This window comes from Lepidochelys olivacea (assembly GCF_965140295.1).
Source record: "Lepidochelys olivacea isolate rLepOli2 genome assembly, chromosome: 2".
Classification (NCBI taxonomy): Eukaryota; Metazoa; Chordata; order Testudines; family Cheloniidae; genus Lepidochelys; species Lepidochelys olivacea.
The window spans coordinates 106,603,367-106,628,373 of NC_140412.1; the positions used below are offsets into that span (position 1 = coordinate 106,603,367).

The window sequence follows — 25,007 nt, forward strand, 5'->3', positions numbered from 1 at the left end:
ATAATCACATTATAAAATTGGAGTATCCTCCCAAATGACTGGTATATTTTCAACCTATACTAAGAGACTCATCATAAAATGCTATTTTATTCTGAAAAGTGACTCAATTAAGGACATTATGGTGGTGGTGGTGGTCTATGTTTTATACTCCCATTTTTAATTTGCTCAGTTCAAAAATAAAAAGATGTTTTCTTTCTAACTGCCGGATCTGAGAGGCGAATTGGATTTTTTCCATTTCATACAAAGACAAAGCAAAAGTAGATGTAGACAGGTCTTAATGTAAACATCAATTGTATTTGTTCCACACTTCATGCGGATTTCACGAGTAGATTCACAGCTAATAAATCGGCACAAAACATGAAGAGTAAAGTTGGTCAAAATATTTTTAACAAAAGAAAAGTTAGGTGGAACATTCCCTTTTAAAAATGATCTTTGATTTCCTTTTTACTGATGACAACTGAAAATATTTGTGTGTGTATCTATCATACACAAACACTCAGGAAATATTTTAGTTTAGACTCATAAATATTTATTAAATCAACACATTGTCACACTAAGGTTTTTACTCTTTTGTCACTAATAGGGACCTGATGGAATAGATAATTGTTAGCATTTTGACTAGAGTTTTGAATTTGCAGTACCTCATCAGATATAGCCCAAGGCCTCATGACTAATACCAAACTTAGTTTGGTTTTGTTCTGCTTTTTTCTTGAGGAATATTTGATGATCTGTATAAATGTTACTGTAGTTGAACCCAGCTGACTGTCAGAGCTGTTTAGCTTTTACCTTCACACCATCTCTAGAGTCTGTCTGGGATGCACTAATCATCATGTCAAATCAGGAAAACACTGAACAATTATTACTGATTTGAATCTGTTTTTAAAGCAATACAAATTGCCGCATGCAGTGCACAGATTAACCGTTTTAAAGTCATTTGAGAAAATAGAGAGAACATCTTAAACTTGCAGCATGGTACCTGAAAGTACTGTAATCAGATTGTTCCCCATTATGTGTCTCTTGTTTCTCAGCTGGGTTTGAACTACTTGACTCAGACTCTAATGAATGTTTAGACTCTGTACTGTATTCATATATAAGAGTTTGATCCTGTAAGGTGCTGAGTGGCTCCTGCCAGGTACTAAGCATCATCAAGTGGAAGCTGAGAAACTTGGCACAGTACAGGAGGTGCCCATTGTCTTGAAGGATTGGATCCTAATGTAGGGCCTGATTCTGGTCTCAGTTAATCTGATGTCAAGCTGGAGTATCTCCAGTAATACGTAGAGGAAATTTATGCCATTACGTAAATTAGATCAAAATTTTATTCTTATTAATAGTTACTGCTCTGCTTAATAATAAAGCATTACAGGACTAACGAAAAGGCATGATATAAGATTTCATGCAGTTATGGCACAGACACAGATGTACAGAAGGCATCTGTGGAAGCCCTGTGAGAAGGGGCGTGGCACAAAGTTTTGCAAGTTTCGTATTCCTAAAATATTACACTAAAAGACTATTCATTCCTTTTCACATATGCCCTGCACAATCTGAAGATTTGGCTAATGAGCTATAACCAGTATAAAACCTAATACGCATTCTGTATATTTAAGGAGCATACTGTGTATTACAGAGTACATTTAGTCCATTTCAAGACAGACACTTTCGGTTCCTGCTTACAAAAAAATAAGGCACATAGAGTTCATTAAGATATTAATGGAGCTTCTTAAGGCTCTTTAACAAAGATCTAGTAGTTATGTTAAAGATGAAAGATGGTCACAGCCTGATGCAACTACAAGGCCAGCATATCACAAAACCGAGATCATGTCTACTCTGGATTGACTGTAACCATGAGAATCCAATCAGTTCTGGCTTTTGAATCACAAAGATCAATGCTGGCTGCATCACACAGAAATCTTCAGGTTAGTAATAGTGACAACACTCCTGGGGTTAGAAATACTTTTGGCAGAGCTTCACAAAGCTCCTTGTAAAAGCACCTCTTCTTGCGAAATAGAATTCCCTCTGAAATTGTATCAGAGAAGGCAAAGCCTCCAGTGGTGATTAATGAAATCTTAGAGTATTTGGCCATTTAAAAGTTACTAATCAAAATATAACTGGGCTGCCTGTGACATTTCAAAAATAGAATTAACTCTCTTCAGCTAGTGCATCTGAAAGGCAGTAAGGATAAAGCTACTACATAGTTCCAGTGCCTATTTTTAGTAAATTCATTTAATGCTTGTGAAAGACCCTAGATTATCAGCCCAAGGAGTCATCCTCTTTCCACCAGACAGCAACAACAATGTAGTCTGAGCCACAATGCCCTGCCTTGGTGCTTCAGGGTTGTTTGGCAACCCTAAGGTTATGAGGGTCATCCAGTCTCCCTGACTGCCCATTCAGCCCCTACCTCTCTGCTGAGGTTGCCAAAGAGTCAGTTGTGTTAGACAGGTGTCCACATTTTAAAAAAATAAATAAATAAACTACTAGGAAATTAACTGAAATCTCCAGTTCATTTCACTGAGGATGCTGAATGGGATAGACAACATTCTTGCCACAGAAGATAGAAGAGACGGTCTGATGAATTGCACTTTTTCCTCTCTATCACCACACAGATAATTCCCTTCCCTTCCCAGAGTTCCTGCAATACACCCACATTATCTCTCTCTCTCTCTCTCTCTCTGCAATAAGACGCTAACCGTTACTGAGATAAGGAAAGCTAAGAGAACAGGTTTAGGACTACATATATTTTTCAATGAACCCTCATCATTGTCTTTGTAATAATACCTAGCCGTTTTACTCTTCAGAGCTCTCAACACATAGTAATTCCTATGAAGTAGGTAACTATGTATTCCCATTTCACAGATGGGAAGACTGAGGCAGAGCGTTTAAATGACTAGTCCAAGGCCACAGGGGTAGCCTGTGTCAGAATTAGGATTAGGTTTCAGAAGATTCTGGCTTCCAGTCCTGTGCTGAAACTAATGGACTACATTTTTCTCTGTAGCCTGTGTTTTTACATCTAGAATGTAATTCTTTCAAGAAAGCTGCTCTTATAGATGTTATCCTGGAATTCACGGAAGATGTGCAAATTGGTAGAGTTTAGTTCTTAGTAACGTGAACAAATCAACTGCAAGACTCTGACCATTCCTTGTATTTTCCATGAGAATTAAACAGAGAAAATGCCTTTGCAGACATTCCTGTTATTATTCTGAAAACTGAGCTGTCAGTATAAACAGACTATGAAGTAAAGAGTCAGGCTTGTAAACATCTAATCATCTCATGACTCTATTCACCTTGTGGGATTCATTTACCCTTTATCACTTCTGATGAATGCAGAGTCGTCTCTGTCTTCAACCTGTCTGTATTTTACCACTGTCACTAATCTTTGTTCTGTTATCTTGCAGGAATATCTTCCAGGCTCCCGGAAATCATGTCAGTAGGATCACATTCATTCTCCCCAGGTGGTCCCAATGGGATTATTAGAAGTCAATCCTTCGCTGGCTTCAGCGGTCTTCAAGAAAGACGATCCAGGCAAGTACCATCTTTGGGGGGGGGGAAGCTTTCAGATCAAGAATTGAAACTCGCATTGGAGACGGGAAGGTTTTTGGTTTCTGTCCCCCGAGTTGAATCTGGGTGCTGCAGTTCAGACTGTCTGTTTGTTCTCCCTGCGACTCAGCTGTCTTGCATGGAGAATAAAGAAGGAAGACACCCTGTCTCTTCACTGCCGGGAATCTATTGGGCTTTGTTTTTATGAATATACGGTTCACCCTCGGGCCTCAATCTCAGAGGAATTTTGCTGGCATATAGATTTTAGTCCATTAAATTATACAGTTATATGATCTTTTCAACCTGTAAAATGTTCAGAACTGCCTGAAATCCACTCCCTCCCCAGGCTTCGGAACCCCAGCCACCACCACTTCAAAAGGCTGTCTATGCAGCTGTTATTTAGGGCGATAGTGCAAGACCCACTAATTTAGCTGAGTCTGTTGACCCAGGCTGGGAAGCTCGCTTATGTGTAGATGTAAATTACTGATAACTTGATTAAATCCTGTGATTTTTTTAAGCTTTCAGTGAAGCAGGGAACAAGAAGAAACAAGAATTCAGTGGGACTTTTGAGAAGCCACACGAGAGTGTGTGATTCATATAAATATAGTAAAATTACTATTCATTTGCAATGCAATAGTGCCTAGAGGCTGTGGCTGAGATAAGAGCACAGTTGTGCTGTGCATGCAAACATCAAGACAGTGCTATTTAGTAGCATATAGGTTTTGCATGATTAAAAATTGCCTTTGTTCTCACCAACTGGGTGTAGCTTAGGCATTGCTGCAGGGGACTGGACTAGAAGCTCTCGAGGTCCCTTGCAGTCCCGGGGCTCTATGATTCCCTAGCATTGCTGGATGGGACAGACCCAGTATAAGATGTATAGAGCTGTCTGCCATGGGCAAGCCTCAGGCTATTGTTTACCAGAATGGCATTCAAGTCTCAGCAACTGGAACATCAGATGCTGATAGCCTGAGCACAATACTGCTTAACCTGTAAACAAACAGTCCTCCAGCAGGCACTACTATAAGAAGATTACTTTTGCCAAAAGAGATAACATCAGGCAACAGTCCTTTAAGATCATTGTGATTGATAGTGTTTTCCTTTCATGTCCATTTTGCAGGTGTAACTCGTTTGTTGAAAATTCCTCTGCACTTAAGAAGCCCCAAGCAAAGGTGAAGAAAACGCACAATTTGGGGCATAAGAACAGCACTGCCTCCAAAGAGCCCCAGCCTAAAAGGATGGAAGAGGTCTATAGGGCCTTAAAGAATGGATTGGAGTAAGAGAATTTATCACTGGATGTCTGAAGCTTTCTTTACTACTTTAGAGTGGAAGCAATGGGTCATGGGAGTGGGGAGCCTCGGTCATGGTAGGATAAATCCAACTGCTGACTTCTGCTCTCCTGTGTTAAACCCACTTGTTCACAGGAAACAAAAACACACTTGGCGAAATCCTGGCTCTATTCAAGTCAAGGGCATAACTCCCATTGACTTCAATAGGGCCCGGATTTCACCCCTAGACTGTTGCTTCAAATTTACCTCCCATCACATTGGAGAGTCACACCACACAATGTGATACAAGATAACATCACAGAACATAGTAATGCCTTTGTTAGATAGGCACAAGGACAGTGATTGGACAGAGGCAACCCACAAACTAAACAGCAGCTTAGTTCTCCCAAAACCTAGCTGTGAAATGTACTTGAAAGCGTTAACCTGTTACTCAAGAGCTAAAGAAATGTTCCTATTGCTTGTTTAGTTGGTGTGAAGCATGAGAGAGTTGCACATGCAAAGCACTAGGGAAATATGGAGAGTTTTTATGACAGTCAGGTCAGTATAAACATGTTGTACTTGTTTAAGCCAGTATGTGATGAGAATAACTATTTGTTACACAAATATTCCTTTCACAGAGGTCAGCAATCAGCACCCTATGTACTGAAGTGTAGCGGAGTTCATGATTCCCTTTCTGGTTTATCTTTACAGCGAGTATCTGGAAGTTCACCAGACAGAGCTGGATAAGTTAACTACTCAGTTAAAAGACATGAAAAGAAACTCCCGGCTGGTATGTGTTATCCGACGATTCAAATGATAAAGTGTTCTATGCTACTTGCACAGATCAAGGTATCGGAGGAAAAGGGGGGACAAGGGAGTTTTAAAGGAAAGCAGTTCTTCTAGGGCTGTCAACATTGTATTTCAAAAGTACTGTTTTCTTAGCACCCCCACCCTACCCCTCCTCCCACTATCATCATCATCACTAATAATAATAAACAGTACTCGCCTACATTCGGCAGGGGTATTTCTTGTTGGTTTTTGCCGCATTCAGCAACTCCTGAACTTGTTGTACAGAGATGAAAAAGTAAGGGACATCCCTTGTACTAAGGGACAGTGGACCACCCTAGGTGAGCTCCCACCCAGGATCCTGTTTGATATTTCAGCTATTTAAACATAATAGGGCACTGGGGGAGTGTATCATTCAATGAAACGGTATGACACACAAGCAAATAAATTGGTTAGTCAGTAAGGTGCCACAAGTCCTCCTTTTCTTTTTGCGAATACAGACTAACACGGCTGCTACTCTGAAAGCTAATCATCATCTCCCTTTCTTTATTGCAGGGAGTGCTGTATGATCTAGACAAGGTACGTTACCCTCTGGGGCAGTGGTGCTGCAAAGAAAACATTAAAAGTTGAGTGATATGTACCCAGACCTGGAGACAGCTGGGCACAAAGAGCTTCTCAGAGCCCGATTCTCTAATCAGATACCACCGATGGGGAGAGGCAGGCAGGATTTGCCACTGACTTCAGTGGGAGTAGGATCAAAGTCCTGAGGGGTCAGAAACAATCCATAGGGAGTTCAGCAAGAACCCGCTTCAGGCAGGTTACACACAGAATGGTAACCCCCAAAATAAACTCTAGAGAAACATACAAAGAAAGTCAGTGGAGAACGACCTCTGATAGCTACTGCCTCGGCGCCAGCCAGCACTTGCTCTGGAATTTGGACGTATATCTGCCACCTCTTCATTAAGAGATGGCCAAATATACTGCTAGGGCACTTCAGTGGAGTTGTGCCCACTTACACAAATGGTCCACCAAGTCTTCAGAGTATTTCTAGTCTGTACACTCACTACTGATCCTGCAAAAAGCAAAGGCCTTCAAGCTTTTGAGGAGAGCTGGTTGAAAAATGGCAGTTGTTCTTCACAGGGAAATGTAAAAAAAAAAAAAAACACCCCAAAACTTTAATGAAAACAAAGAAAAAAAATGTAAAAACCAAAACATTTTGAGTTTTCAAAGAACTTCTGGTAACATTTTGGCATTTTGAAAACCAAAAACTAACTGATAGTAATTATTTTTTACTGAAAACATACACATTTAAAATGAAAATTTTTCAGGTTTTTTTTTAATTGAAAAAATATTTTTAAATGAAAATTTGTCCATAAAAGTTTGTTTTTTGGTCAGAACCATTTTTGGACAAAATAGATTGGGATGGAAAAAATTCAACCAGCTCTACTTTTGAGTGAAAGACTAATTACGTTAAGATAAAGCACCTGATCTGAGGTTCATACACAAAAACCTCTCCAGAATGAAAGAAAGCTTCACAGTTTGGAGAAGAAGAGTCTCTTTGAAGCTCACAATGGCTTGAGACAGGAAAACCAGCTAAAGAGAAGATTTCTGCAAGGAATCTATATAAAAATACAATCATCTGAGCTAATGGAAAAAGTCTCTCATTCCTCTTATTTATTTGCAGCAAATCAAAGCGATAGAAAGATATATGAGAAGGCTGGAGTTCCACATTAGTATGGTAATGAACAATTCTATCATGTTTCTTCTATATCTGCTTTTATATTATTAAGAAAACCAACCATTACCTAGTGTGAAAGCTTCCACTCCAGAGGGACCCACCTCTCTGCCTCTCCCCGATGCAGTTAAAGTACTGCAATGACTCCTGAGACAGAAACAAAGAAAGGATTTTAAAAAGCTTTAAAACCTCTGAGGTTCGCCAGTTCGACATGCACACCAAACACTCCCACTGACAATGGGTGCAAAGGAAATGCAGGGTCAGGCCCTTCATGGGTAAGCTAAGATCTCATCATAAGTTTCCTTGAAAGGTACAAGTAAAGGCACACTTGCACCTGCAAGAAGTTTAGGTTCACAATTTGATCTATTGCATATTAAAAGTCTCACAGTCAGACTGCAAGTGTCCTCTGGATTTCAACACTAGTTTTTACACCATTTTACTCCACTGGGCCAAATTCTGCTCAGTTACACCGGCATATACTTGGAATAACTCCATCCAAGTCAGTTGGTGTATTCTAGATATACATCAGTCTGCCTTAGAATCAAACCCACAGTATATTTTCTTTTAGTCATTAATATATCTACTAATTAACATTTTCCCCAACTTGACAAAATGATGTACTTATATGATAGATGAAATGTCTACTGAGATTCATTTAAAAAACACACACACTGCTTGTTATATACAAGAGTGACCAGGCATACAAAAAACACTTTAATTTTATTGTTCTCATAATCACGAGGCTCAAAGAAAATCTTTAAGAAATACAGTAGGTTGAAATTTTTTCTCCGAACAATACACTTCCTGGCTGGTAACCTGCATGTCAAAATTATAGCCTAAAGCACATTTTCTATCTAAATCCCTCCTATGCCATCCCCATCCTGCACAGAGCTACTGGTTTCTGTGTTTATGAAAAGAGATCCTAAACATAAGAGGAACTAATAAAAACAACTCTGCTTGCTCCATATGTTAGTTCACTGCTCTATAACCCATGGTGACAAATAAATAGACCATTGTGTGAGAGAGTTTTATAACATCAGATCTTAGGCAGCTATTTAGGAAAATGGTTTTTAAATGGATAGAAGCAGAAGAATCTTTCAGAACAAGGACAAACTGTGCTGTCTTCTGATAGCGGCAGTGCCCTGTCAGTGTTAAGTACTGTTGTCATTCTATACAGGAAACAAAGCATGGAAAACAGGAAGTGTAGTAACAGGTGGCAGATCTTTACAGTGGCAAATGAATTCATCTTAACCAGGCTCACATGTGCAGACACAGAGTCTGAGCACAGGGGTAGGCCCCACCCGGATTATGGTCATAAATAGCAAGTGAAAACTATTTATAGCAGCTCTTTAGAATGGAGACTAGAGGGTTACTAGCTGGAAAGATTAAGTGCAGTGGGCTTGCATCTCAGATAAGCTTGGTTTGTAATTCTGAAGTGTTAATAAAGTTACCTTTTCTCCCATTAATCTTTGTTGCAGTATTCCATTTGTAAACTGCCTTCTGTTTTAGTTACAGGCCTCTCAGATAAATTATATCCCTCATTATGAACCTAAATCCGCCTTGTTAGTCTGATTTTTACACTTCGATTTTTGAAACTGTGACAGAGGGGGCTCAGATGGGGTATACTCAATCACACTTCTTGTTTCCCATTCAATTGGGAAACAGGCAACAGTATTTTTGTTAGAGATAGAGCTGAATGGGAAATTTTGATTTAGGATCTGAACATTCCTAAAGTTTGGAGATCCAGGTTTTGGTTCAGGTTAATTTCTAACGTAGAAAAAATAAAGTCATGGTGGCAGGTAGTATATGAAGTCAAGTTAACACAAGTTTTGATAGAGACAAGTTCTGCTGTGAAAGATCCATGACCGAGCAGCATTAGGATGCAGGGCATGATCCGCTAGAAAAAAGTGGAATATATAAAAACTGAATCTTGTCCACTGTTAGCAGGAACAGTGGGAAGAACTAATGTGACAACCTCCTTGTAGTTTTAGTTTCACAGAAAAAAATCCAACTCCTAAAATAACTTCGTTTTACTAATGAAACCACTTGTTCAGATTCAGCAGCCAGCTGCAGGAGATGAATCTGGTAGAAGTCCCACTGCTGCAAGCCCCCAGCAAATAACTCCGCTATAACAAGTGTGCACACGAAGGATAAGGTTTTAAAAGAAAAGCACAGTTGGAGTGTTGGATAAGCATAAGGAATTATTAATAGCATATGGAACTTTTTTCCTTTAAAGTTATGGTCTAAAACTGGCCCACATTGGGAGATAACTAGGACCAAGATTTCCAAAAGTGATTAGGGAGATTTGGGTGCCCAATGTGAGGCACTTTCAAGGGACCTGAATTTCAGAGGGTGGACAATCAGCACCCAAAACTGCTAGTTACTTTTGAAAATCTTAGCCCAAGTTGTTACCATCTAATGGATGTTCAGTGGTCTATATGAAATGAGTTAAAGGCCTCTGTCACAGTTTCAGGGTAACTGTACCTGTATCCTCCCCACCCCCGTGGCCCACTCCAGGAGTTTTAAGGCTGCACAACCCCCTTACACTCAGATATCCCCAGTCAGCCAGTCTGTCTAAAGGCCAGTGCCTGAGCTTTGCTTTCTCCTCAAGGGCTATGACCAATGTATTGCCAGCAGTTACAGGTTGCCACACAGCTTTTTCTCAGCAAGCACCTTTATTGCTTAAGGTAAAAGCATTACACAGAAAAGTATTAATAAATAAAAGCTCCTGCATGCATGCTAAAACCTTATCAGAGGTCAACCATCAGTCTTTTAGAGCCCTAGTAGATCAAAGTCCTGCCAACCCTTCTGCAAGGGTTGGGTCCTGCCCTGGGACAGAAGGTCCTGTCCGTTTGCTGGATCAGAAAGAAGGCCCTGAGTCAGTTCAAGCTCATCCATTTATACCAAAAGTCTTTCCTTTGTTTCTTAGTCTCTGGAAAACCCAGCTTGAATCAGTATATACAGATAACAGGAGGCGGTGGTACCTCTCTAGAGCTGTTTGGTCTCAGTGATTCACTTTAATCACCTCTCACTGTTTTTAGTCCCTGCAGGAGCTGTGGTAACCCTCCCCTATGGTGCAGAACATAATCAATCATACATAAACCTTCATAGCTTTCATGCAATATTGTCCCCAAAGATATTGCATGTATTTGCAGTATCTGTCACAGCCTCCATCCAGGTCTTGGCATTCACGCTGCAGGACTTGTGATTGACACTACCTGGTATCAGCATAGTGGCCAAGACTCTATTTGGAAACTCAGCTACTTTCCCACTACTAGAAAGAACTCCTCCACAACAGGGCAGTGGTATGTTGTGAGGAAGCTTTCTTTCACTGCCACTATTGTGCGATCCTTGGTTTTGAAACCAAACAGAGGACATTACTACTCCCCAGGGCTGTCAAATCCAAGCTCTTTTATAAGCTTGAAATTGATCTCTAAAAGAGATTTAGAGAGTTCTACAAATCCCATATGAAAACAGTAGCTGGAGGTCTGCAGAACTAAAGTACAAATTGCTGAGTCTCTGTTGTCTTGATGAAGTTTTACAGCAGAGGATGTTTTTCCGTATTGCATCCTTATTAACTTTAATGTGATGGCATCAAAGCTACAGTTGTTTACCCGCTGGTGTATCTAAAAAAAAATAAATTCAGAATTGTTCAGTTCTATTTCCTTTTAATGGAACCTATTTTACGATTCCTTTGGGTTTCTTTATTTTAATGTGCTTTCGTTGTTCCTGCTAGGTGGATGAGCTGTACGAAGCCTATTGTATCCAAAGACGTCTTTGTGAGGGTGCCTGCAAAATGAAGCAAGCATTTGCAATGTCGCCTGCCAGCAAAGGTGCTCGAGAGAGTTTGTCTGAAATCAACAGAAGTTACAAGGAATACACAGAGGTATGTGCTGCTCTGTTTAGTCCAGTCCTGCACTGCTTGACATCAATGGGAGTGTTCCCATATATTTCAATGGGAATTTTGTCGTAATAAGGACTGCAGGATCCACCTGTAAATCAATGCAGCTAATTACTTTTCACTTTTGAAATATTTGACTGATTCGAAATATTATGGGACTGTTTTGTATTTACTGCCATGGAGCAGTGGGAGACCTGCAAATACAAGCTTGTCACTCTGTCAGAGATGGATGGAGTGGGCACAGTGACATTATATTGTAATGCCACAATATCTCCATCGAAACATGCATCTTGGGGCCACAGTTCAGGAAAAGGCATAAGTCTGCCCTGAGTCTATCTGTACTCCAACTAAAATCTTCCCAATTCTGCAGATTTCAGTACATTATGGTTTCCATTAGCTTGGAACCCATTTGTGTAAAGACATCTGCTGCATCATTTCTATTCTTACTCAGTATTATCAAATCTACTTTATTAACGTGCGATTGCATCATGATCTGGAAAAGCTATAGAAAGGTGTGACAACCACCACAGCTATAGCAATCTCCTTAAATACAGAGAAAGCATTGGGTAGAGTCCAATGCCCCTTTTCTCGTAGTGTGTTCCACGTAGCTCAAAGCATAAAAACATGTTGAGATCCACCTTGGAACAAATCCTTGGCTGGAGGGAGGGGTGGGAAAATGATCTGCTTCGTTCTGCCAATGCAAGGATTATAATACAACAAAAGAAGAACATTGAGCCAAATTCAGCCTTAGTGTAAACAGGCTTGGCTCACCTGAAGTCAATAGAGCTGCATCTGTCTATTCCAGGACTGACTTTGGCATATTGATTTTAATTTGAGATACTTATTTTTATCTACTGAACATTGTGGGATCATTTCTTTCTAAACTTTTTTTTTTTTTAAACAAAATGTGGGAGTTTGGCCTGACGTCAATCTTCCTTTTTCCAACACAGAACATGTGTACCATTGAAGGAGAGCTGGAAAACCTATTGGGGGAGTTTTGCATCAAGATGAAAGGTAATTGCCTCCCTCCCAAACCTTCTGCATAAACAGAATTGCCAGAGCTCTCTCTGTGTGTTTCTGAGAGCAAAAGCTAATTTAGGTTTAATGTATGAGAGGTTTGTTTTTCCTGTCACATCAATTGCTGAGCCTTCAGAACCCTGACTTACACCCACACCCAGTAGAATTGATCATACTAGTTTGATGCGCAATTCTGTACAGTGAGCTCTTCAAAGACAATTCTTCCTATTTTTGAGGGAGATGGGGTAATTAGACTGCATTGCTTTGGTTATCGAGATGAATGTGTGATGCAGTTTTTAAGGCAACTGTCTTTTGATTGCAGCAGAAATTATTATTGTCATAAATGGCCAAACTTCAAAGACCTGACCCTGCATCTCCTGCAAACCCTAAGCTTCCAGTGAAATCAATGGGACCTTATGGTAGCCTAATTTTTCATTCCATGCACATCAGTGAGGAATAAGCATCAGGAATGGAGTACTTAAATAAAAACCCTGATTACATGCAGAAACCCCTAACATAAAAGCCTGGGAGAAGAGAAATGATAAAGGATGCATCATCAGTATTTTCTCTGTGAAGTTCAATGCAGGTGATACAGCAACGTTGTTGTAACCCTAGGATCTGAGGGTGGAGCTGAAATATATGTCTCTGAAAAGCTTAAACATCTCCAGTCATGTCCGTGCAAATCACTTTTATTTTGTGTCATGCATTAATACCAGTAGAGCAACACAGTCTCCTCCACTTGTACTGAGTGAACAATAATGTCAGATGGTAAAGGGCCTTCGCTCTATTTTCATGCATATGATGTTTAAAAAAATCATGATCATTTTATGAAGTAAGGACAATGGCCTTGCTAGCCTTCCGTTCAGGATTAACTCCCACGTAGAAACGAGGGGTACTAAACATCACCACGTGTGTGCCATGGTGCCACCTATCTCCGGTACTCTAGGTGCTGTCACAGGCCTAAGTGTTGGGGGATGGCACACAAGTCAACTAAACTAACCTCCCACTATTCCTCTCCAGCCTCTATGGAAATATACTTTGATCAAGCTGTAGGTGTTTGAAGAATACTAGGGGAGAGGCATCCTCCTTCCAGGTTAACCTGTTACAGTGCTTTCATACTGCTTTTCAGACTAACTTTCCCTACCACTCCCTTTTGCGTCCCTTCACTCAAACAAATGCTGTAGGCCAATCCCCCCCCGATCAAAGACAAAGATGGAGCTGCAGTTTTAAACCACCCTCTCTCTCCCCCTCCTATTGGGCTGAAGAAAATGTTCTTTACATAAGATATGTTCAGTGATACTGCCCAGCAGAGACCAAGTTAGCTGATACGGGCATCTTTGTAGAGATGGGAGCAGCAGCAGAGTGCTAGTAAACGTAAATTATTTATAAACAATAAATAAATTAGAAAGTGGGAGGCAACATGAGCCCTGACAGAGGGCTGCGTTGTTCTTCTGCTCCCAGTGTTCAGGAGAGAGTAGAGAATATGCTGTGTTCTGCTCAAACCACCCACTAAAGAAGTGAAAGGAAAGGGTCTAGGTCCAGATTCTTAACGCAATGACCAACTATGATCAACCAGTAGTAAAAGAATAGGGTTTACCTGCAGTAGGTTGGATCTAAACACCTCTTGTTTTTTAAAAAGAGGGTTTGTTTTGTGGGTACGGCAGCAAAGACTGGAACTCTAGAGTCTTGCGTTTGATTCTCTGTTCTGCCACAGATTTCCTGTGGGACTTTGTGTTAGTCACGTAGGCACAGATCCTCAAAAGTACTTAGGCACTTCACGCCCTTTGAAATCCATGGGAGTGAGGTAACTAATACCTTTAAGGTATTAGTCTCTCTGTGCTGCAGTTCCCCATCTGTAGAACAGGGATAATGCTTCCCTACCTAACCAAGGTGTTAAGAGGATACATTAATTTGTAAGCTACTCAGATACTATAAGAAAAGGAGTACTTGTGGCACCTTAGAGACTATACTATAGTGATTGGGCCCATATAAGAATTGTTTAGGGTGATATAAAGAGGTGTAATTAGGAGTAATGGGATGAAATAAAGTTGAAGACTTTTATGCCAAATATCAGCAATAGCTTCCTAAGAAGGAGATACAAGAATCTGCAGGAAAGTGGAAGAAGTTCCCTCATGTGAGACCATTTAAATTAGGCTTGTGAAAAAATAGCAGATGTGTACAGTAGCTGTAGGGAACAGTCTTGCATGGGCAGGGAGAGGGACATAAATGAGTGTGTATCTCAAACTCCTATGCATCTATGAAGAGAAAGTTTCTTAGAAGAATCCTGCTCTTTATAATTTGTATCTGTTTGGTAACTGTTTGCAAGTAAATGTAAAGCAGTTATCAGTGATGCCAACTCTTATGAGCCTCATAATGATAAGCACACATGTTATTCTTAGATGTTATTCTTAAAGCCTCAGCTTATGAAGTGATATGGTTACATGAGAATCTCCACTTTTTTATGTTTTAAATACAAGCTTTCAGCCCTCATGTTTACAGAGAAAAGCTTGAAAACTTGAACCCTGAAGGCTCCGCAAAAGGCAAATAAGAACCCCCCAGATTAATTATTTTTAACCAATCTCATTATTTGTTTGAGGCCTGACTCATGGTTTTTGAACAGTTGGGGCTGGCAGTACTGGCATTATCTGGATTTTTATATCAAATGGCAAATACTTCTTAAATTTAGGAAGAGCTCTTACTGAAACGGTAAATTAGGCTTGTGAAGGATTGCTGCCACCTACAGACAAGACTTGAGAATAGAACACAGTATTATTGTAAGCCTGTAAGACACCAGGTTTGTGTACTTAGTGACCACTTCACTAACTGCCTCAAAGCCAAGTTCTCTCCCTACATACTAAGTTGGATTCTGCTCTCAATTACCTTAGTGGAACTTAATTGTTGTCAGAGAAGTGACATCAGTGTAAATGAGAGCAGTTTTGGAGTATAACCTTGGTTATGAATGAGTGTTCCGTATGTGTGTATAAAATATACCAAGCAACATTGCATATGGTATTGGAATCAATTTACCTGCAGATCTAAGCTTTCGTTGTGCAATTCAAAGTATATAGTCTTAATGCTTCACTGAATACTTGCATTTAATAGAGGTGTCACAATTATATGTGTGTCCAAGAGCAGAATTTGACTCAAAACATGTCATGGCATATATTTAATGCCATTTATGTCAATCTAGGATGCTGTGTGTTGCTGAATGTGGCGACCTGTTTCAGTTTTATCAGGAGTTGAATCAGTTTGGATAGTGAATATACTGAACAAAGAGCAAACTAACAGACAGCAAGTTATCCAAGATCTCTCTAACATGACTGTCTACTTGCGTTACATTCAAATAGTTTTGTTCATTTCACATGATCACCATTTATAATAAACCTTGACACAGAGATCATGAAAAAAGAACGAAGTTGTAAGCTTATGTGATGTCCCCTATAAAGCTGTTCGGTTCTTGATGCAGTTTCCATTTCTTGGGGCTGTAGTAGTGGCTAAGAAATGCATTTCCAATTCACCAGAAGATACTTGAGATTTGGGGCTTGTCTTATTAACTAATTTGTAGAGCTGCACTAAAGAATTTGAGGGGCTAGTAGGAAGTCTTTATAGTTAAAATCCAGCCAGGAGCATAAATCAGACATTCAAACCCCAAACAAACCAAATCCGTGATTGTGTTATTCTCTCAGCTACCAATGCATCCTACTCTCATGTTGCTCAGCAACAAAAAATGAACCCAGCAGCTTTCCTGCCATCCGTGGGATCTTTATAGAAGCCAAAGAGGCAGCCTGAATCTCAAACAGTAAGAAATACTGGTGGGTTCAATTCTCTTAGAAAAGGTGTACAAAGTGCTGATGCATATGGCATGACTGCACTGATGCCATAAAAGGAGTGCTAGGGTTTTGATCAGGTCTTAAGCATTGAGCTTATACAAGTAAAGGGAGCTAGAAAGGGAACAAGGTGTTAAATAAAGAGTGTCTTCTGAAAATGATCTCAAATGTCATTTGCTCTTAGGTCTGGCTGGTTTTGCTCGTCTTTGTCCTGGAGATCAATATGAGGTAAGTATCGTGTCAGTTTCCTTAGTATAAAATAAGCCGGGGGGGGGGGGGGGATTTCCATCACTGTGTACGTGATCCTGAAAGTAACTTATTGTGGTGACACCTCTGGAAAGAGCCGCTTTTTCCTGATGTATATAGCAAGAAAAGCCCCACTGTTGTCTTTATGACTGAATGTGTCAACAGTGTCAGCAGTGAAGACTTCAAGATCAGATCCAAAGTACTGGATAATGGCTATTAAGATAACAATAGGTCTGTCTTTAGTTTTGTTTTAGAAAGAAATCATGTCTCACAATACCTTATTCTTGGCATAAATCTCCAATTCTTCTATGCAGAAGATGCCTCATTTATCCAGTCAGGGCAGATAGAATAGAACAAATCCATTAGAGCAACACTATATCAATGGGACATTAATACCAGGACAGAATATATATATAGGAATGACAGAATAGGTTGTGCTGGTGGGGGAGTGTCACTATATGTGAAATCAACTCAGCCTCAGAGTCAAATATAGTAAAAATCTTAGATGAATCAAACTGTACCACAGAATCCCTATGGATAAAAATTCCATGCTTGAATAATAAGAATATAGCAGTAGGAATATACTACCAACCATCTGACCAGGATGGTGATGGTGAATCAACTGAAATGCTCAGGTTGATTAAAGAGGCTATAAAAATAGAAAACTCAATAATGGGGATTTCAACTCTCCTCATTTTGACTGGGTACCTGTCACCTAGGACAGGATGCAGAAATAGTTTCTAGACTCCATTAATGACTGCTTTTTGGAGACAGGATACTGGACTAGATGGACCATTGAACTGATTCAGTATGGCCATTCTTATATCAACCTTTATTAGATGCAGATCAAAACCAACTAGAACCTTTGGAAGTCAGTAGTTTGATAAAAGATCCCTCCCCTTTTACCAAAACCCACTTATTAGTCCACCAGTCACCATTTCTTATTTACAGTGGCAGGCCCTCCATAGGGGGCAGAGAGCTCACTAGCTAGTAGCAGGTCCCCTCTACAGAAGACTGGCCAGGCAGCCTAATTCTCCCATACCAAGATCCTCCAGCTAGGGTGGCCTGCTGTTCTCCCTGCTTTAAAATGTAGCATTAGGTATGGGGCTTCACTTAAATGTGTGGCTTCACTACCTTTATGCCACAGAGTGCACAAAATCTTGGAGCATGCAGGATTTCTCTCTGTCTTCCCGAGGGAACCTGTCAGCTCCTAGAGAATCCTGGTGCCTGAAAATAGAGGTAACAGACAGCCCTGTGATCCTCTCCCCTAGCTAAGGGGATAATAGAGTAGATAAGTGAAGCTGCGGCCAGAAGAGGTTGTGTGGGGAGGAGAGAATGGGACTCCCCATGCAACCTCAGATCATTCGGACAAGTGTCTCTCAAGCATATCAACTTGTGGTGTTTCTGCAAATCTGACCTCTGAATCTTTTCAGTCTGTCCATCTCTAGCTGTGATGCAGTATTACTAATGACATCACCATCTCCTTTTTCTCAGCCTCAGCTGCTGAGAGGGAAGGGATTTCTGGTATTAAGGAGTTGCCTTCCCTTTCTGCCCTGGGTTCTGGATCATTAGGAGCAAGTATTTCTGTAAGACATCTAGTGCTATGAGAGCAGGTTTACATTATTAAATGAATGTGAGAACTCAGTGCAGTGCCCCTTCCGCATAGACTTTCCTCCCTGTTTGCTGGAAAGCAGAGTTCAGCATTCATAGCATCTATTCTTCAGGTGTATTTCAGAAACTACCCTTTTCCTCATATCTTTGTCTGACATTTGTCGGCTGAGAACAGGTTAGAGCATGCATGCCAAGGAACTAAGAGGACTTTTCTTTATCATAGATTTTCATGCGTTATGGCCGCCAGCGATGGAAATTGAAAGGCAAAATTGAAGTGAATGGCAAGCAAAGCTGGGATGGAGAAGAAATGGTTTTCCTCCCTCTTATTGTTGGGCTGATCTCCATTAAGGTAAACACACCAATTTGTACGGTCTAGCCACCTGCTGCTAAAAGCTGCCCATAAAGCTGAAATAGAATATGAGGCCCTGTTCCGAATACTACTGCTCTTTACCCTTGCAGGTCACAGAAGTTAAAGGACTTGCTACTCACATTCTAGTGGGAAGTGTTACCTGTGAGACAAAGGACTTGTTTGCAGCTCGGCCTCAGGTGGTTGCTGTTGACATTAATGACCTTGGCACTATAAAGCTGAACCTTGAAATTACCTGGTAGTAAGTAGAACTGCTTTACTGCATCAGCAGCTTTTCAAAACCAAGTAAAATCTCATATCCTCTTGTTTCCCTGGTGAAGAGCATTGGTAGACAGTGATGTCTTCCGCTTTACCGCAGACTTCCTGTGTGACTTGGGGTTAGTCATTAAAGGTACATCTATACTTGAGGCAGCATGTAGAGTACAGACAGTGCTCGCCCAGCTAACGCAGGTGTAAATAGCAGTGTAGACTGTAAGGCACAGCTTAGTCAAGTAGAATAATGCAGATTGCCCTATATGCCTGTACCCTAGGGAGGGTACCCTACATGGCTCTCTACTAGGGTTGCCAAACCTCCAGGAATAACGTCCAACCAAAATTGGCAACGCTACTCTCTACAGGCCCTGGCAGTGCCTCTCATGTCTACACTGCTGTTTTCAGCAGAGTAGTGTCCTGTTGCCTCCCGCTGCCAGAGCCTTTTCCTGTCATTTATAGCTACACACCACAGTGACGAGTGTGGACACAGACTGTCTCACTGCAGTATGTAGCTGAACATGTTCTACATATTGTTGCAAGTCTATACAAGGTCTTAGTGTGCTTCTTCAGTTCTCTACCTGTATGAAGGGTAGAACAGCCCTTCTTCACTTCACAGAGGTGTTATGGGGATAAATACATTAAAGATTGGGGCACTCAAATGCTACGAGATGAGGGGCATATAGGTACCATACAGATGTTGCCTAATCAAACTCAAACATCTGAGGGTAAAATTGGGCCCTTCTGATATGCATGAAAATCTTAGTTACACTGGTGCAAATTTTAGTGGAGATTTACACTAGCATAATAACCAAGAACAGAATTTGGCCCAGAGCATTAAAAACTAGCCTTCACGTGCTTGACACATTGCTTCACGGTAGTGAGAAATCCCTTGACATGCTCACCCCACAGCAATAATAAGCCTGTGATGATAGAGCAAGGGTTCAAAGCAAGATTTTATGGCATTTTAATGACGTATCTACCCGTCATCTCTAAACAAACACTGAAGTATTTACTATTTCCATTTGTGTATGTTCTATCTTATAATGCAATAAAGCATGAAACCGATCATGACAACTGCTGTATTCCATCGTGATGTAACAGCTCTATTGGTAGTAGAGTGCCTTACTCCTAATTATTTTTTATACCTGTCATCTCAAATGCAAGAAAATTCTTCATGCTGTAGGAGTCACATCATATTAGCATACATAAAATTATTCCTGGCAGTGGACTGCTTTTTATCCTAAATGAGAATCACACTTCTGAGCTGTCTAATGAACAAGATTTTCTCTTTAATGGTTCACTTAAAATCTGAATTCTCCTTTTTAGATATGCTGCTAAAATCCATTACTTTTCTTGTGTGTCACGTGCAGATTCTAATGAAATAAATGAATAATAATAAAATAAGGAAACAATTTCCCTGTAATTGCGATGCAGTCTCATTCTGCCTAGGGTGAGATTTAGTTAATTATTTATTTATTGCAGCCCATTTGATGTTGAGGACTTGACCCCATCCACAGGCAATGTGAACAAAGCATCTGCTCTTCAAAGAAGAATGTCCACGTATAGCCAAGGGACTCCAGAAACTCCCACCTTCAAGGATCACCTATTCTTTGTGAGTTAAGTTTGGCCCCACATAATTATGTAAAGAGACCCTCACTGCCTCATCAAAATAGTAAATGCTTAATTGCTTTAAAATGCATTTTTCCCAGCTTCATCATTATGCCATGTTAAACTCTTTATGTTTAGCACACATAATGCTAAAGCAACACGCTTCCAGCTGTTCAGCCTAGAAGGAAAGCGTGTTTAGGTTCCTGTAACCCTAAAATATAATATGGTCAGTTATTGGATGCCCATACTTCTGCTTGTGTGCTTGTAAGATTTGGGGAGACTTTATAAAATGTATGTCTATTGGGCAATAGCAGTTTAAAACAATTAGATTAAACAACAAACTAGGATTATTCTAACTCAGGGTGAAATTCACCCTTATGCAAAGGACCTGCACAAAGCCAAGGTGCCACTTAAGTCCCACTTAAACCATATTTTGATGGGTGAAGTAGGATTTAAGTAGTGCATTGGCCTTGCACTGAAATGAATTTCACCCACAATTAATATCTTTAAAGCTGGCCATTTAAGTGCTATAACTATGATGCATTCAACTAACTCCCCCTTTTGCTTTAACTGCTGAAGAAATGGATACATCCTCCGCAAGACAGGCCGCAGTTGTCAGTTTTAGATACTCTGCAAGACACTTTCTTTGACAGGCTGCAGCGCAGTCGCTCTTTCAGTGACCTGCCATCTCTCAGGCTGAGGCCTAAAGCAGGGCTAGAGCAATATGTGAGTTTTGCTGGTGGGAGGAGGGCGTGTTTGTGTGGGGGTGTGTAATGAATGATTGTTTCAGTGCTCATGTTGTTTCATTTCTGTGCATGCTCTGTTTGATCCTTAACATCACAGATCCTCTAGTTTGCTGACTGGTTGCAAGGGAGAGACTAGGAGTATAAAGCCCAATGCTGCTCTCAGGAAAGCCAATAGCAAAATTCCCATTGACTTCAATATGATCAGGATCACAGCCCCTATCGAGGGATGGGACAGAAATTCAGCTACAAATGATAGTCAAACAACCCGTCTTTAGGGATGCAAAGTTAGATTGGTCGATATTGGTCTATATTTTTCTTGTAATCCGACTTCCAGCATTGATAGAAAGTTTGAAAATGTATGCACATGGAAAAAAGCAAAAAAAAAAAAAAATAAAACAGAACTTCAAATATATTTAGACTTAGAATGAAAGATACAAAGAGCTCTGGGCAAAAGTTCAGTAGAATTTTGGATGCTTTAATCTTATAAACTAAGCCAGTGTATAAATGCTTACAGCTTTCTTCAGCAAATTGTCAGCAAAATATTTGTCACTTTTCATCTGTTTTGTGTTCATATGTGAGTTGTGAGCGAGTTTGCTGTGCAATTCAAAAAATTCTAGGGTAAGGACTATGTTAAACAACAGGCATTATACTGTAGGCTTTCAATGTCATTCTGAAGAGATTCTGATACCTCCCATTTTGCTCTGTTTTTTTTATTATCCCTTTAATGTTCTACATTTCATTTCTCACTATCTACTTTAAAGATTGGTTAAAATAACAGAAGAATTTGTTCTAAAACTTCAGAATGGCTCAAATCTGTTTATAGTGAAGAAGATAGAGATTTTTTTTAAAAAATACCACATTATTCATACTAAAGGAGAGTTAAATATAAGATATTCAGACATTTTGCTCCTTTTTACTGATGCCTTGTCTAACCAAAGGCTATTTTTCACTTAAAAAAAAGAAATGCATTCTGGTGAAATTCCCCAGTCAGATCTGTGTGGCAAGTTTTGGCTCCTAAATTTTGCTTTCCCTACAATGTATAAAACTCCCATAGAGCTCAGTGAGCGATGTGCACATGTGTAAAATGTGGAGAGCAGAGATCCACTGCACAGACCTAAATGCAGAAAATTCTGTCCATTTATACACACTACTACCTTCTACCTGTCGGTTTGTCAGAGAACTGGTGGAAACAGCATCATGCAAGTTCTTCTGTTATCTTTGATCTTCTAGATCAGTGGTCTACAACCTTTTTTCGCACAAGATCACTTTTTGAATTTAAAATCAACCCAGGATCTACCCCGCCCCTTCCCCGAGGCCCCGCCCCGCTCACTCCATTCCCCCCTCTCTCCGTCACTCGCTCTCCCCTAGCCTCACTCACTTTCACCAGTTTGGGGCAGGAGGTTGGGGTGTGGGAGGGGGTGCAGGCTCTGGGCTGAGGGGTTTGGAGTGTGGGAGGGGGCTCTGGGCTGAGCCTGAGGCAGGAGGTTGGGGTGCAGAAGTGAGGGGTGCAAGCTCTGGGAGGGAATTTGGGTGCAGGGGTCATATCGTCACACTGTATCTAATCTCATAGAATCCACTGGACATTTCTTGAATTTTACTTTTTATTAGCGTCATTTGTGGTTTTATAGATCCAAAATCTTTCAGGGATTGTCACAAATCAATGCAACATTCTCAACTGTGGGGTGTGCATTGGCTGAGCCCTGGGGCAGGGGTTTGGGGTGCAAGCTCTGGGAGTTTGGGTGCAGAAGGGGGGTCCATGCTGGGGCAGAGTGTTGGGGTACAGGAGACGATGAGGGGGTGCAGGCTCTGGGAAGGAGTTTGGTTCAGGAGGGTGCTCTGGGCTGGGACAGGGGATTGGAGTGCAGGAGGGGGTGAGGGGTCTGGAGGGAGTATAGTGCAGGAGGGGGCTTAGTGCAGGAGCTTGGGGAACAGGAGGGGGTGCGAGGTGCAGGCTTACCACAGGCGGCTCCTGGCCGGCTGTGCAGCGAGGCTCAGGCAGACTGCCTGCCTGCCGTGGCCCCACGCCACTCCTGGAAGTGGCTGGCTGCTGGCACATGTCTGCGGCCCTTTGCGGGGAGGGAGGCAGCAGGTCTCCGTGCACTGCCTGGGCCTGCAGGTGCTGCCCCCGCCAATGGGAGCTGCAGGGATGCTGCTGGGGGCGGGGACAGCGCAAGGAGCTGCCTCCCCCCACAGGGGCCTCAGGGACGTGCCAGCAGTCAGCCACTTCCGGGAGTGGCCTGGGGCCACGGCAGGGCAGGCAGCCTGACTGAGCCCCGCTGCTTCGCCGGACTTTTAGCAGCCCAGAGACTGCTATCAGTTGGCAGAGTCTCCAGGATTGACCAGTCGATCACGATTGACGTGGTGGTGACCACTGTTCTATGTGATCTATGTTCACCAGTTACTCTTAGTGTAACAAAGACATTAATTTTTTTGTCAAAAGTATTTCATGAGTAAGATTGTGTCCCTGAAAATCATATAATATTAAACATTAACATGATCTAGTTCAACAGTTTTGTGATTCTGGGATATTTGTTATTGCTTTAGAAATGGAAAAAACGAAACAGGAAGTCTGAGCAATCATTAAACAAGTACAGACGTGCACAAAAGAACTGTAACAATATAACAATGAACAGAGCTTTTCTATGTGAAGTAGTAAACTGAATAATGCAAATTAAATTGCTGTCTGAGAATTAATCCAATTATACCTATTCAGATCTTACTGTTGTGTCACGCTCAACAGTGGGCTCAGTTTACTTTGCCAACAGAAAAGATACTGACCAAATTTCCCAGACCTGATGTAGCAGGTAGCCCTCCCACTGAAATGCACAGGAGTTGTGCCAGCTTATGCCAGGGCTGAATTTGTGTGTGTGTCTCTCTCTCTCTTTTTTTACACACCTGTGTATCATGTGGGATGCATTCCTTGTGTGTTATTTTTACAAGTTTACATTATCTTTGCAGTCCAATTCGCCAGACGACATCTTTGAAAATGGGATGGCAGCCAATGAGAAAAGACCACTATCTTTCAGTTTTGGCGATATACCAAATGGAGATTGTGCTCCCCCACCCAGCACTGTAGATTCCTCCTCTGCCCTTAACCCTTCCAGTCCTGAAATTACTGTCACACCTCCAGAGCACAAATCCTCAAATAACCCAGTGATGGACAGTTCCGGCACAAACTCGTCCCTGGACTCTACACCTGAGTCAAAAGACTTGAAGTCACAGCCAGAGCATACACCAGTACATGAGAACAAGAAAAGTTCCAGAGTAGCCTCTGAAGTTCACCAAAAGCCTTCAGGCCCCGGGAGTGATAACCTGTTTATAGATTCTAGTGTCCCCGTGTCACTTCTACAAGAGACCGATGAAGTGTCAGAGCTGAAACCGGTCGAACTGGACACCTATGAAGGCAACATCACCAAACAGCTGGTAAAAAGGCTCACCTCCACAGAGGCTCCAATGACACCTGAAAGGCTGCAGTGTGAGGGATCAATAAGTGGTGAATCAGAAGGATATAAGTCTTATTTAGATGGAAGCATAGAAGATGCCTTTCAGGGGCTTCTCCTAGCACTTGAGCCACATAAAGAACAGTATAAAGAATTTTATGACCTGGACCAACAGGTGATGCATCTGGACGATATTCTCAAAGTAAGTATATTTTCAGGAAGCATCAATGAAAGAAAATCTGAGTATGATCGGCCCTATTAACTGTAAACAGCAAAGTACTATTTTTTCAGTCTGCTATCAAGAGCTCACTGGGAAAATACCTAAAACCAACTGATTCGCTCCAACCTTGATTGACCAACCATCTCTTTAGAGTGACCCATTTTAAAGCTTTGTTGTTTGCAGTTTGGTTACTATTACTTTACGTTCTTGAGCAATTTGTATTTTAATTTTATAGAAATTGAAAAAGTAGCAGGATACCATAATCAACAAAAATACATTTCCCCTGCTACAGAAATTACTTAGTGAAACTCTGACTTGTGTTATGCAGGAGGACAGATCACAGCAGTTCCTTCTATCCTTAAAAATCTACAGGCCAGATCCTCAGCTGCTATAATTCAGCATGTCTTCATTGATGTCAACAGAGCTCTGCCAATTTATACCAGCTGAAGTTCAGG

The 25,007-nt window shown here is 41.1% G+C and overlaps 1 protein-coding gene and 1 long non-coding RNA gene across 4 annotated transcripts in view; one reads left to right on the forward strand and one right to left on the reverse strand.

Moving 5' to 3' along the window:
* LOC311515863 overlaps positions 1-22,994 on the reverse strand; it is a 79,541-nt gene extending 56,547 nt beyond the window's left edge. The window contains exons 1-2 of the long non-coding RNA XR_014710247.1: positions 22,850-22,994; positions 7,388-7,464 (exon numbers count right to left, since the gene is read on the reverse strand). This is a non-coding gene — a long non-coding RNA (uncharacterized lncRNA). The remainder of the gene's footprint in view (positions 1-7,387; positions 7,465-22,849) is intronic.
* RIPOR2 (RHO family interacting cell polarization regulator 2) overlaps positions 1-25,007 on the forward strand; it is a 176,970-nt gene that overhangs the window by 127,137 nt on the left and 24,826 nt on the right. For all 3 annotated transcript variants that reach the window (XM_084619307.1, XM_084619308.1, XM_084619309.1), the window contains exons 2-13: positions 3,390-3,516; positions 4,649-4,804; positions 5,508-5,586; positions 6,138-6,161; positions 7,267-7,320; positions 11,054-11,203; positions 12,169-12,232; positions 16,247-16,290; positions 18,143-18,268; positions 18,379-18,527; positions 20,021-20,150; positions 23,851-24,534. In XM_084619307.1, the coding sequence (XP_084475433.1) occupies positions 3,416-3,516; positions 4,649-4,804; positions 5,508-5,586; positions 6,138-6,161; positions 7,267-7,320; positions 11,054-11,203; positions 12,169-12,232; positions 16,247-16,290; positions 18,143-18,268; positions 18,379-18,527; positions 20,021-20,150; positions 23,851-24,534 (1,761 nt within the window). In that variant the 5' untranslated portion in view covers positions 3,390-3,415. The remainder of the gene's footprint in view (positions 1-3,389; positions 3,517-4,648; positions 4,805-5,507; positions 5,587-6,137; positions 6,162-7,266; positions 7,321-11,053; positions 11,204-12,168; positions 12,233-16,246; positions 16,291-18,142; positions 18,269-18,378; positions 18,528-20,020; positions 20,151-23,850; positions 24,535-25,007) is intronic.